Source organism: Protopterus annectens, chromosome 16.part0 (genome assembly GCF_019279795.1).
Source record: "Protopterus annectens isolate FY-2018-M chromosome 16.part0, PAN1.0, whole genome shotgun sequence".
Lineage (NCBI taxonomy): Eukaryota > Metazoa > Chordata > Ceratodontiformes > Protopteridae > Protopterus > Protopterus annectens.
Genome location: NC_056750.1, coordinates 245550359 through 245565293, shown reverse-complemented (window position 1 = coordinate 245565293; position 14935 = coordinate 245550359). Strand labels below are relative to the sequence as shown.

General features: G+C 43.3%; 1 protein-coding gene across 2 annotated transcripts in view; it reads left to right on the top strand.

Moving 5' to 3' along the window:
- RNF31 (ring finger protein 31) overlaps window positions 1-14935 on the top strand; it is a 1258066-nt gene that overhangs the window by 428203 nt on the left and 814928 nt on the right. For both annotated transcript variants that reach the window (XM_044058825.1, XM_044058826.1), the window contains exon 9: window positions 14792-14935. This exon is cut by the window's right edge and continues 183 nt beyond it. In XM_044058825.1, coding sequence (XP_043914760.1) covers window positions 14792-14935 — 144 coding nt within the window. The remainder of the gene's footprint in view (window positions 1-14791) is intronic.

Sequence of the window (14935 nt, the reverse complement as noted above, 5' to 3'; positions counted from 1 at the left end):
GTGGCTTTGATTCCTTAGAGGCCTCATGCAGAGCAGCGGTCACAGGGTCTGTAATACACAGACATGCTTGGCTAAAAGAGCAAACCTTACCAGAACATGCCAAGGCAAAGTTACTGGATGCTCCACTGCAAAAGGATGCATTATTTGGTGTCAAAGCAGAGGAAGTTTTAAAGAAAATGGAAGAAAAGGCAAAATCAATGCAAACAGTTAAAGATTTTTTACAGGTACAACCTCCTCGCTTCAGCAGAAACTGGCCATCAAAAAACTGGTCCTTTCCTGCTTCAGACAGACCCCGAAGGGGCATGTACAGATGCCCTAGGGGCAGAGGACAGCCACTAGGTACCTACAGGCCTAGACAATGGCAAACAACTCAAAGAGGGAGAGACAACGGATCTCAGCCCCTCAGAAAACAAACTTAATGACTTTCCTCTTCGCCTGCCAAGCAAAATTGCACAGGCAGCACCTCTGGGAAGAAAACTGGCTCTTTTTCCACAAAATTGGCACATCATCACAAAGGACAAATGGGTCCTGGATATTGTTACCCGAGGCTACAGATTTCATTTTCACACATTACCACAGATGAGAGGCATGCCAAATCTGTCAACAAATCAATGGGCAGAGGCACAAAAGCAAATTTCAGCTCTCATGAACATGAAAGCAATTCAAAAGGTTCCTGCAAAAGAGCAAGGTCAAGGATTTTACTCAAGACTGTTTCTCGTAACAAGAAAGGACAAAGCCTGGAGACCCATCTTAGACCTTTCGATTCTAAACACATACCTGGACATTCCCAAATTCAAAGTGCTCACACTACAGCAGCTTCTTCCCATGCTGGGCAAGGAGTCTTGGCTGGTAACGCTGGACCTCCAAGAGGCATACCTGCATGTCCCTATCAGACAAGATTGTAGAAGGTACCTCAAATTTTTGGCAGGCACAACGCATTATCAATTCTCTGCATTGCCCTTTGGCTTATCTACTGTGCCCAGAGTATTCACGAAATGCCTGGCATCAGTAATTGCATACTGCAGACAACGAGGGATACAAATTTACCCATATCTGGATGACTGCCTGATCCAAGCGGACAGCAAAGACATCCTACTACAGCATCTGGCATTTGTAACAAAGTTGCTAAGTTGCCTAGGGTACACAGTAAACAAAAAGAAGTCAAAACTAATACCCTCACAAGAAATAATTTTCCTGGGTGCCAGCTTGAATACAACGGCCCAGATGGCTTACCTCATGCCAGACAAGCAAAAACAACTGCCTCAGTACTTCAAAAAGATGGCAACTTATACCCAGCTCACTGCAAGGAAATTCCTGCAGGCATTGGGGTACATGGCATCCTGCATTCAACTAATAGCATATGCAAGGCTACATATGAGAAAACTACAATGGTACCTAAAAAGTGTATGGTCCCAGCTCAGACACAGCCTCGAAGCAAGTATAACTCTCATTCCCTGCCTTCAGAAAGAGTTTCTATGGTGGGCTCAAGCATGCCAAGCAAACAAGGGTCTTCCTTTTGTTTTACCTCCGGCAAGCCAAACCTTGACAACAGATTCATCAGACTACTCCTGGGGTGCACACATGGCAGGACAATGCGTACAGGGCAAATGGACTACAAACCAAAGGCAACTACACATCAATCAAAAGGAGATGCTAGCTGTAGAAAATGCACTAACAGCCTTCAAAGACCTCTTGCATCCAGGACAACTTCTAATAAGGACGGACAACACCACAGTTATGTGGTACATAAACAAGCAAGGAGGAACGCACTCCTACCCACTATGCAGACAGGCAATGGCCTTGTTGAACACAGCATTAACTTGCCAAGTACAACTGCAAGCACAATTTCTGCCAGGAAAGGAAAACATTCTGGCAGATGAATTAAGCATAAATTTGACAGACCCTCATGAGTGGAGACTACATCCACAAGTATTCTCAATGATAAATCAAAGATGGGGAACACCAGACATAGATCTGTTTGCCTCAACCAACAATTGCCAGCTGCAAAAATTTTGCACAAGGACTTATCATCCCCAGGCCTGGAAAGTGGATGCCCTATCATTCAATTGGGCAACATTGTCAGTCTATGCCTTTCCACCTCTGCCTCTAATGACCAAGGTATTACTGAAAGTCAGATCAGAGAGACCACAGATGATCCTCATTGCTTTGGACTGGCCACGTAAGCACTGGTACCCACTACTACGAAACCTGACTTGCAGCCCTCCTTGGATCTTGCCTCAATTCCCTCTGCTGTTAACCCAACAAATCTCTCAGATCCTTCACAGTCAACTAAGGACCTTAAATCTAGCTGCATGGAAAATACCTTAAATTATCAAACAACACTTCTCTCAAAGGACGTCCAGAATGTCATTTTGGAGGCCAGGAGGCCCAGCACCAGAAAAACTTACTCAGATAAATGGAAAAGATTTTGTGTATGGAGCCAGGCCAGAAGCCTAAATCCTGCCATCCCAAATATTCCTAATATTCTCCAATATTTGACTGAGCTGCTGCACAAAGGCCTTTCTTTCTCATCTATAAAGATCCATGCTTCAGCCATTTCAGCTCAATATGATGTGGTTCCTCCCATCTTCTCTCATCCTTTATTAAGGCAGTTTCTCAGAGGGGCAAAAAATATAAGACCCCCCCCAGAAAATCACCAACCTCAACTTGAGACCTAAACTTTGTGCTGGAAAAGTTAACACTTCCTCCTTTCGAACCAGCCTTCTCAGCAGAGCTTCAATACTTGTCATGGAAAACAGCCCTGCTGCTGGCTATCACCTCAGCACACAGGTCTCAGAACTGCAGGCACTCATGGCAGTGGAATCTTTCCTCATTTTCCATCAGGACCGAGTATCTTTACGCACCAACCCTTCCTTCATGCCAAAGGTAGTATCCAGTGTGGCTCTCAATCAGACCATACACTTGCCCACCTTCTATCCAAACCCACAGAATAAAGGAGAAAGACTCCTTCACTCTTTGGACATTCACAGACAGTTACGTTACTATTTGGACAAGACAAAGGCCTTCAGAAAATCTGGTCAACTCCTTGTATCCTATGCACCAGGTTCAGAAGGCAAGGTCATTTCAAAACAGACCATCTCCAAGTGGATAGCGCATTGTATCTGCTTTTGCTAATCACACCATGGGAAAGCAGTGCATGCTAATATTAGGTCTCACTCTACCAGGGCTGCAGCAACCTCAGCAGCCTTCCTCCGAGGAGTCCCAACAAAGGACATTCTGGAGGCAGCTACCTGGAGTTCAGTGCACACCTTCACCAAGCATTACCACCTTCCTCTATACTCAAAAACCAGAGCTGGGTTTTCCACTGCAGTTCTGCAGGGCATCTTAGCTGCACCTAACCCAGTTTAGCTTCTACCACCCAACCATAGCTTTGGGACTCTACCTAAGTGTGATGACTGCAGCAGCATAGCACGATGAACATAGTACAGTTTTGTACCTACCATAAATGTAGATGTTCGAGTGGTTATGCTGCTGCAGTCCAGATTACCCTCCCTCCATCCCCTCTACCTAACAAGGCTTTTCTTATACCTCCATGTACATCAACCTTTGGGATGCATGTCTATATGGTGTATTTGCTTACAACTAGTACTATTGTTTTGCACTAAGGTATGTTTTGCAAGCTTCTTATTTTGCCTTCTTAGTTTGGGGCACCTGACTTCTGGGGCAAGAAAAACTGAAGAAAATGGCGTTGGCTGCCTCTTTTATACCCCTGCCGCACTGACGTCAGGGAAGAAGCGACGACAACCGACACCAGACCAAGGCTTTGGAATTCAGGCCGACTACGGGACCACCTGATGGCAGGATAACCCTATATCTCCCACTGCTTGAGTACACCACACTCAACATGACAGTATCATACTCTGTTTTTTAATTATTACTGTAAGTATAGAAATATGTCCTATTTTACATAACTTTTTGTAAACACTCCTTTATAAAGTCAGCTCTGTACATCCAACACTAACCATTCTACTTTAATGCTTAGCACATCATGTCAACTTGTAGATGCCACCTTGCTACCTTAGTTCTACATATGTATCTCTGTCAGGACATCAGAAATTTGACTTTGAAAACAGAGACAAGTATACTCATTTCAAGAGTACAGGAAAGTATCCTCTAAAGATGAGTGTACTCATACAGAATGTACAGGATCTCTTCTTTCCTGATGGCTATAATTTTGCAGGAAACAATGAGTTAAATCAATATGTCAAACAGACAAAATTTCAGATAGTCACATTTCAGTCCATTTTGCTTCTGCTGAGGAAGAACGATTAAATTTGCTCCATAGATCTCGATACCTACTGTCATATAAAGATAGAGAAGGCTTGGAGGAGGTTCCTCTATTTCCAGCTCGGGGTCAGTCATTATCAGTTCAGTGCCCTGCTGTTCATTCTCACCACAGCCCCCAGAGTGTTTACCAAGATGATTGCAGGTTGTCTTCACCTACTAGGGACCCAAGGCTTCCCTTATCTCAATGATTGGCTCCTAACTGATACCCCTTATGGTCGGTTATTGCACCATCAGGATCTTCTGCGTTATATTATGCAGAACTTTGGGATCCCAGTCAATCTACAAATAGATTTTATCAGATGCCACCTGGATTCAAGTTTACAGATCATCAGACTTCCCCACTCCAGGGTGCTCTTCCTATGCCTCACAACCACTCAGGTTCTTCACTACTTTTCTCCTCCAGAGAGATTAATTCCCCATCTACTGGGCCTAATGGCATCTATAATCCTTATGGTTCCATTAGCCAGATTTTGCAAGAGAGTGCCTCAGTGGACTCCAGCAGTGCAATAGTCCCAGATATGTCATCCACTTTGTGCACAAATTTGTCTTGCTCAAATCTACAGGCAGCACCTATCCTGGGGATACCATCCCTTTCAGTGACAGAAGGATGTCTGTTCCTTATGGATCAACCTGTGGCTGTAGAGAGCACGGATGCATCCTTTCTAGGGTGGGGGCATATGTAAGGGAATACAGTGTAAGATACTTGGTGACATGCAGAAGTAAACCTTCACATCACTGCCTTGGAGATGAGGGCAGTTCTGTTAGTACTGCAAGCTTTTCGGGATGTCCTCCCCAACGGTGTGATATCTGTGCAGACAGACAATATGTTGATAGTTTGGTACGTCAACAGACATGGAAGAACATGCTCCTATCCACTGTGTTGAGAGACCATGAGAGTTTGGTGATGGGTTATGTCTTCTCACCACTTTCTAATTGTAACGCATTTCATAGGGTCATCCAGTGTACTGGCAGGCAGATTGTGCAGGACCATATTAATGCCTCATGAGTGGTCCCTCAATGCAACAGTGATAACTTTGATTTTCAGTCTCTGGGTCCATCCTTGCTGTGACCTGTTTGCTTCTTACCTAAACAACAAATGAAGCAGTTACTTTGCCATGATCCTTCTGCAATGACCGTCGCTAAAGGATATTGTAGTACACAGTTGGCCCCTGGTCTCTCCTATGCCTGTAACCCATTGCTTTTGATAAATAAGTTCATCCAGATAGCAAGAATGTGCAAGGCCAAGGTGATCCTCATTGCTCTCTTCTGACTTCAACAAATGGTTCTCTTCCTGTGGCCTGTACTAGTGCATCTCCCATGGATGCTGGATCATTATCCAGACCTTTTCACACACCCAAAAAAGATGTGAAAAAGCAAAGTATGAGAAAAGAAATGCAAAGAATACCAGAACCACCTACCCTGTTTATCTCAGGAATGTTCAATAAGTTCTTTCATCTTTAAAAGTGGATGTTTGGCGGGTTTTTAATTTTCATGTGACTTGGTATTATGTATTTAAAATCTTTTGGATCTTGGTTTTATCTGATGAAGTCTTAAGATTTTAAAGACAAAAGCACTTATTAAATATTCCTGAGAGTAATACGGTCCATGGTTCTAGTATTCTTTGCATTTTTTTTTCATAGTTTGTTTTTTTCACGTCTGTTTTGAGTTTGTTTGTTCTTAAGGTACCATGCCCACAGGAAAGCAAGCAGCTTCTCTGATGTTATTTGAATCTGAACTGGCAGATTTGCATCAAACGGTTAGGAACCTTACACTGTTAATCCAACAGTTGTCGCAGAGACTGGATGCTGTTTCTCCTCATCTTAATATACAACCTGACAGAGGTACCACTAAATTTGTTATCTATTCGGAAGCATTAAGAAACAATGTTACAGTAATGTGTATTGCAACAACCAGGAAACTGCCAGTGCCACTGTAGGAAGACTGTATTCTTCCATTAATGCTATACCAGTGATGAGAGAGTGGCTACAATCCAACTTTGACTTTAAGCCACAGTTCACCAAAGTGAGGGTTTACTGAATGATAAACTGGAAGAATTTGACTATAAACTTTAAACTTTTAAAATGTAAGAAACTTCAGTTAGAAAACACTTACTTCATGGAATGTATTCACACCAGTAGAGTCCATAAAGGACTACACAGTTGGTGCTCATCCCACCTGACTTGAGAAGGACTCACCCCTGCACAGAGGTTTAAAGGTCTAGTTTGACAGACATGGAGTCGAATACGTGGAACTTTTAATTAAGTATAACAGTAAAATGATTGACCAGCTGCCTGTCAACTTAAACATACTCAACAGTTTCCTTAAGCAGGACTTGCAATATGCACAAGTCAAATACGAGCACCTTTGTATATTCAGAAATATCAATGAGCAAATATAGAGTATAAGGAGTAAAACAATCAAGAAGATGGAAAGTGATATGTTCGACTACCAGAATGGTAAAGTATATCCTAGTCCAGCTAGTTCTCAGACTTGGGGTAGAAAGACATTTTTCTGACAACAGAATGTATGCTACTTCTTCTTCTTCTTTCGGCTTTTCCCGGTTAGGGGTCACCACAGCGGATCACCTGTCCGCTCATGATTGGCAGTGGAGTTTTACGGTGTCGAGTTGACAGCCACCGGGCCCAACCTTCCACAGAAGGCACATAAATGCACGCACTCATGCCTAGGGCCAATTTAGAGTATCCAATCCACCTACAGCATGTCTTTGAGATGTGGGAGGAAACCGGAGCACCCGGAGGAAACCCACGCAACCACAGGGAGGACATGCAGACTCCGCACAGAAGGTACTCCAGCTGAGGATTAAACCAGAGAACCTCTTGCTGTGAGGCGGCTAAGCTAACCGCTGCACCACCGTGGCCGTACACTACTAGCATCAACTAAATAATCTCAATGATTATTCCAGTTGGTTTATGAAAGAAAGTAATCAGGGGAATACGACATAGATTGAAGTGAATAACCCTTTAGAATTTCTTCCGCTAAGAAGATCAGAGCAGATAAGGGAGAAGAGCAGAGCAAATCAATGGCAGGATTTCTACCCATCACCATCCTCCCAAATAAACCAGTGCCAGAGCAACCGAGGCGCCAACACCACCTTCCACAGCCAGTCGAGTTGGGATCATTGAGGATGGAAGAGATAACACTGGATTCTCTTTTTATGAATTGGGCGCACAAAAATGAACTGTGTTGTAATATAATTGAGAACAAGAAGGTGACTTAAAGTTTACAATTTTACTAACTTCATTGTTGTTCCTAAACTGGTTAATTTATTTTCTAAAGGTATGTCTTTTGTTTTATCTCATAAAGATAATATAGCCAATGGGATTATTGATCTGAAGCATTTTATTAGGAAAATGAATTTCAGTTTAATGTTTGAAGACATACCTGATAACAGTAACTTTAGAGTGTCTAGTGTGTTTAACCACCCCACTCCACCCTCTACTACAACTCTTTAAAAAAATGTGAAATTGATTTGCGCAATATGATTAACAATGCTAAAATTAAGTATGAATACAATATTTCTCATGTGGAAAGAACTTGTATTGAGGACATAAGAGATTAATGAAGTCAGATATGGATGTGGGATGGGTTGATGATAATGACAAATGCCAGTACTACCGAAAGGATGTTTAATGTCTTGCATGAAGACACCTATGAACCACTGTCTAGGAATGAGGTCAGTAGAGCTTATGATCAAATATTATAAACAAATTTGAATACAACTAAATGATTTGTTTATAGATGGAAGAATAAGTATAGATGAGTTCAATTATCTTAGTATAGTTTCCCCTCTAACTGCAGCCACTTTTGGAGTCCCCAAAATACACAAAAATATCAACATTCAGAAAATTTGACCAATTGTTTGTGGTTTTCTAAAACCTACATTGGGTAAAGCAGTGGCTAAGGTTACTCTGTCTAGATGGTTAACATACTGCATTTCTTTTGTTTACAATAAAAAAGACTTGTCTTTACAATCTAAACATAAGACTTATTCCATAAGGGCAGTGGCCACATCAAGATCTTTTTCCAGTAGCCACCTAATGATATCTGTGCAGCAGCTACTTGGTCAACAGTTCATACTTTTTTATCTCATTACAACCTAGATGAAAAATCTAGATCATGTTCCTCCTTTGGTTCCACCATTCTCAGGAATGTCCTTCCTTGATACCACCCTGGCCTGTCTGCTTGGGAATCTGTCCCATAGTTGAAACGAATGAAAACAGACAACATTGGCTACAAAAAGTATGTACTTATCATAACGATAGCTCCATATTGTCTGATATTCTTCCAGTTTAATGTCCCTCCCACCTGCCTCCTTCCAAATTGACACAAATGGGCTTCTGGTGATCAAGTGTGGAATAACCTGTCCGTTATCAATCCTTACTGCCTCTCTCCCGACCATGCCATTTTTTCCCCTGTAGTCTAGATTTAATCTTGAACAATAATTATATGATTAATACACATATACAGTATATGTACAGATATGGATATACTATTTTAATTGGGGCAAACTCAATCTGAGGTACTGAGGTGGAATCAGATGGCGATCAGACAAAGTGGATCTATCGTTAATGTAAGCACATAACTTTCATACTGCTATCATCACTTGATGTTCATCGTGTTACCCTGCTGCAGTCATCACACTTGGGTTATCCTGTCGTCAGGCGGTCCCGCAGTCGGCCGGAATTCCAAAGTCTTGGTCCGACGTCGGTTGCTGTCGCCTCATCCCTGACGTCAGTGCGCCAGGGGTATATATAATGCAACCGACGCCATTTTCTTCAGTCTTTTTTGCCGTGCGGTGCCCGAAACAGAAGCAGTTCGCACGTGCCGGTTGGCCGACTCCTGAGATTTTCGAATTCGAATTTCAGACCGAAGTCTTCAATAAATGTAAGTACCCCATTGGGGAAACTTTTCTTGCCTCAGACCGATGTCAGAAAAAGTTAACAATTGTATTTCTTGTGGGAAGCAAATACCTCATAAGGATTTTCATTCTTACTGCATACCTTGCCTAGGCCCAGACCACGACGTCACTTCTTGTCGGTTTTGTGCTAGGTTTAATAAGCGTACTATTAAAAGACGATTTGATTTCGCACAACACTATTTTGGTAGAAAATTTAACTACACCATGCCGTTGGAGCAACCGACTACCGGCGTGCACAAAAAACGCAGGGATAAGGACCGACAGCCCAGGCCTAAGCCAGATTCCGAGGCCTCTGCTGATCCGGTCTCCGGTTCTCAGTGAGGCTCCGACGCAGCCCCTGACTACCGCAGATCTGGAACCCGAGACCGCTACGGAAATTTTGACGGAATGTACCAGGCTGACGCAGCCTTTTACTTCAGGTCCTTCCAATGACTTTGCTTCTAAAGAAGTTGGTGCTACAGTAACGCCATCGGTTTCTGAAGGCGTTTTCAGACCGACGACTCTCATCATTAAAACGTTTTCTAAGTCAAAGACTCCTTCTAAATCTAAAAGGACTGCGCTTCAGTCTCCTGTTCAAGGCCCTATGCCTAAGAAACAGATGCTCAAAATGGCTGAAGATTTGATTTCTTTAATCAGGGGTTCACAGCTCCCTCCTGACAAAAGGCCTAGACAAGAGGAAGATTCTGCTTCCTCTGAGCATATGTCCATTTCTTTGGACTCCTCTGAAGACCAAGACTATTCCTTCTCTCCTTATGAAGATTCTGATGCTGAGGACTCTATTCCCTCAGCTTCTCCTCCTGAAGACTACTCCTTTGGGGAAACTTTACACACTATGAGGGAACATTTTCACTGGGAAGGTCAGGACTACTCTGATTCAAAGAAAAGGCTCAGAGAGTTTCTTTTACTCCTCCAACACAGACCTCTTGCCATCCCACCTGTTTTGGACATTGTGGATGATGTCTATTTAGAATCCAGTTTCAACCCAGACTCTCTACCTCCTGCCCTGGCTAAGCCTGACAGATACTACAGAGTGCCTGATTCCCACAAATTTCTTTACAAAAGCCCAGTAGCTGACCCAGAGACTATATCCCAGGGTCCCAAGGGGGCTAAGGCTTCTATGGCTAAAAACCCAGTACCTTCTGACAGGGATTCCAGAGCACTAGACAGGTGGGGGAAAAAGGTTTACACCTCAGCCACACTAGCTATGAGGGCACTGAATTGTCAATTTCATATGCTTAAGTATCAGCAATTTCTAATCTCTCAGTTAAAGCAAAGGATAACCTCCCTCCCCCAACAATCTGAATTGAAAGAAGTACAGGATCTGTTGCACGCCACTGAGCAGGTGGGCAAACATACCTTACAATGTGGGTTTGATTCTTTGGAGGCCTCCTGCAGAGCAGCTGTCACTGGGTCTGTTATACGTAGGCATGCTTGGTTAAAGGAACAAACTCTGCCTGATCATGTTAAAGCAAAACTACTAGATGCTCCCTTACAGCAGGATGTTTTTTATGGAGTTAAAGCAGAAGAAGTTTTAAAGAAAATGGAAGATAAGGCAAAATCTATGCAGACAGTCAAAGATTTCCTACAAGTACAACCCCCTCGCTTCCGCAGAAACTGGCCAACAAAAAATTGGTCCTTTCCAACCACTGACAGACCACAGAGGGGTAAATACAGGCCCCCAAGGGGGCAGAGGACAACCACAAGCCCAGTATAAACCTTGTCAATGGGGCACTACAACACAGAATGGAGGAGAAGACAGGTCTCAATCCACCAGAAGGCAAACTCAATGACTTGCACCTCATCTGGCCAAGCAATACTCTCTTGGCAGCTCCCTTGGGGGGAAAACTCACACTTTTTGCAGACAACTGGCACATTGTCACAAAGGACAAATGGGTCCTAGACATAATTTTACAAGGATACAGATTCCACTTTCACTCCTTGCCAATGAAAAGAGGAATGCCAAACCTGCCATAAAATCAATGGGCAGAGGCACAAAAGCAAATTACAGCTCTCATGGACATGAGAGCCATTCAACTGGTACCTACTCGAGAGCAAGGCCAAGGATTTTACTCAAGACTCTTTCTAGTGCCCAGAAAGGACAATGCTTGGAGACCAATTCTGGACCTTTCAATTCTAAACACTTACAAGTTCCCAAATTCAAGATGCTAACACTACAGCAGCTACTTCCCATGTTGGGCAAGGAAGCATGGCTAGTAACGTTGGACCTCAAGGAGGCATACCTGCATGTCCCTATCAGACAAAGTTGCAGAAGATACCTCCGTTTCATTGCAGGTTCAACCCTTTACCAATTCTCTGCACTGCCCTTTGGCTTATCTACTGCGCCCAGATTTTTCACAAAATGCCTTGCACCAGTAATTGCATACTGCAGACAAAGAGGAATTCAAATGTATCCATACCTGGACGACTGCCTCATCCAAGCAGAGAGCAAAGACATTCTCTTACATCATATGGCCTTTGTGAAGCATCTACTAAACTGTCTGGGGTACACAGTAAATGAAAAGAAGTCAAAACTAGTACCCTCACAAAAAATGACATTCCTGGGTGCCAGCTTGAATACAACGGCCAAGAAGGCTTAGACAAGCAACTACAACTGACTCAATATTTCAAGACAATGGCAACAAAGACCCAATTAACTGCAAGAAAAATTCTGCAGGCTTTGGGCTTCATGGCATCTTGCATACTAATAATACCATTTGCAAAGCTGCATATGAGGAAATTACAGTGGTACCTAAAAAGCGTATGGTCTCAACACAGCCACAGCTTGGACACAATGATATCTCTCATTCCCTGCCTACAACAGGAATTTCTATAGTGGTCACAGGCATGTCACCTCAACAAGGGTCAGCCTTTCACCTTGCCCCCAGCCAGACAAAGTATCACAACAGATGCTTCAGACTACGCCTGGGGGGCACACATGGCAGGACAATGCATTCAAGGCCTATGGACTGCAGATCAAAGAAATCTGCACATAAATTAAAAAGAGATGCTAGCTGTACAGAAAGCTCTGACAGCCTTCAAGGATCTATTACATCCAGGACAACTTGCAATAAAGATGGACAACACCACAGTAATGTGGTACATAAACAAACAAGGGGGCACACATTCCTACCCTCTATGCAGGCAAGCAATGATCTTATGGAACACAGCTCTGGCCTACCAAGTCCAGTTACAAGCTCAATTCCTGCCAGGACAGAAGAACACATTGGCAGACGACCTCAGCAGAAACATCAAAGATCCCCACGAGTGGAAACTAGACCCACAAATATTTGCAATGATAACTCAAAAATGGGGCCTTCCAAACATAGACCTGTTTGCCAGTCCTCAAAACTACCAACTGACAAAATTTTGTACAAGGACATTTCACCATCAAGCTTGGAAAGTGGACGCTCTCTTTCAGTTGGAAAAACCTGACAGCATATGCCTTCCCTCCATTACCTCTCCTCACAAAGGTTCTTTTGAAGGTCAAAAAGGAGAGACCACGACTGATTCTCATAGCCCCAGACTGGCCACGCCATCACTGGTACCCGCTATTGAAGAATATGGCTCATAGCCCACCATGGATATTGTCTCAAATACCCCATTTGCTCACACAACAAAACAAACAGATTCTTCACAGCCAGCTCAAAACTTCAAATCTGGCTGCATGGCAAATCGACTAAACATCCAACCAGCTCCTCTTTCACAAGCAGTTCTGGATGTTATTCTGGAAGCCAGGAGGCCAAGCAGCAGGAAGGCTTATTCGGACAAATGGAAAAGGTTTTGTGCCTGGAACCAAGCTAAAGGCGAAGACACAATTCAGCCTTACATGCCTCACATTCTACAGTATTTAGCTGATATGTTGCACAAAGGACTTTCCTTTTCCTCAATTAAAATCCATGTTTCAGCTATTTCAGCTCACTATGACACGGATCCACCTTTATTTTCAAATCCTCTTCTAAGGCATTTCCTCAGAGGGGCAAAAAACATTAGACCACCCAGGAGAGCTCCTACACCAACATGGGACCTCAACTTTGTTCTGGAAAAACTAACGCTACCTCCCTTTGAGCCAGCTTTCTCTGCAGACCTTCAGTTCCTATCATGGAAGACTGCCCTGCTCCTAGCAATAACTTCAGCTAGGAGAGTCTCAGAACTACAGGCACTAATGGCAGTGGAACCTTTCCTCTTTTTTCATCAAGACAGAGTTTCTCTACAAACTAATCCTTCCTTTATGCCTAAGGTGGTTTCCAGTGTAGCTTTAAATCAAACCATCCACCTACCCACCTTCTTCCCCAATCCACAGAACAAAGGTGAGAGACTCCTGCATTCCTTGGACATTCACAGGCAGCTTCGTTACTACTTGGACAAAACTAAGGCTTTCAGAAAAACTGACCAGCTCTTTGTATCCTATGCTACAGCTTCTCAAGGGAAGGCTATATCTAAGCAAACCATTTCTAAATGGATAGGTCATTGCATACGGTTCTGTTATACCCATCATGGGAAACCAGTTCCTGTTACCATTAGATCCCACTCTACCAGGGCAACAGCTACCTCTACAGCCTTTCTCAGGGGGGTTCCAACCAAGGAAATTTTAGAAGCTGCAACTTGGAGTTCTGTACACACCTTTACCAAACACTATCACTTACCTCTTTACTCTAAGTCCAGGGCGGGCTTTGCCACTGCAATTCTGCAGGGCCTTATTGCCTCCACTAACCCTCTATAATACCTCCCCCCTACCTTAGCTTTGGGATTCAACCCAAGTGTGATGACTGCAGCAGGATAACACAATGAACATAGTACAGTTTTGTACCTACCATAAATGTAGATGTTTGAATGTTCACCCTGCTGCAGTCCAGGTTACCCTCCCTCCATCCCCTCTGATCTACTGGCTAAATCTCTTCTATGCCTTACTGATGTATTTGCTTATAGCTGAAGGGATTTTGTGTTTGTGCAGTGTTCACTCCATTTGGTACTAATTCTGACCACCTTTTTGGGGGCACCTGACATCTGGGGCAAGAAAAACTGAAGAAAATGGCGTTGGTTGCATTATATATACACCTGGTGCACTGATGTCAGGGATGAGGCGACAGCAACCGACGGACCACGACATTGGAATTCCGGCCGACTGCAGGACCGCCTGACGACAGGATAACCCAAGTGTGACGACTACAGCAGGGTGAACACTTGAACATCTACATTTATGGTAGGTACAAAACTGTACTTTACTTGCTTGGTGGAAAAAAAGGGTCCTTAGATGATTTTTAGACTTAATAGGCAATGTTCTGTAGTCAGTAGAGTCATCTTTATGGACGTCTTCAGAGGATGCTGTTAGGAAGTATTGTGAAAGCCTTTCTAGTCCAGTAGACAAACTACAAATTAAAAGTTTTATTTATTTAAGTAAATTATGGAGAATGTGATGGCTAGTATTAATATTCATAGTATTCTGTTTGTTCTTACTGGTAGATTTACACCCCAATGTGCTCTGTAATTGTACATCTCAACATTATGTAGTATGTTTCTTGTTAATAACTTCATATTTTCCTGTAGAAACCTGATGAAGGTTGGCACTGTCAGCACTGCACATACTGGAACTCCAAGCCTGGCCGCATCTGTGAAGTGTGCAACAGGACGAGTAGCATAGCAGCATCATCACAGCCCACAACTAGCAATACTGCACCAGAACTGCCTACA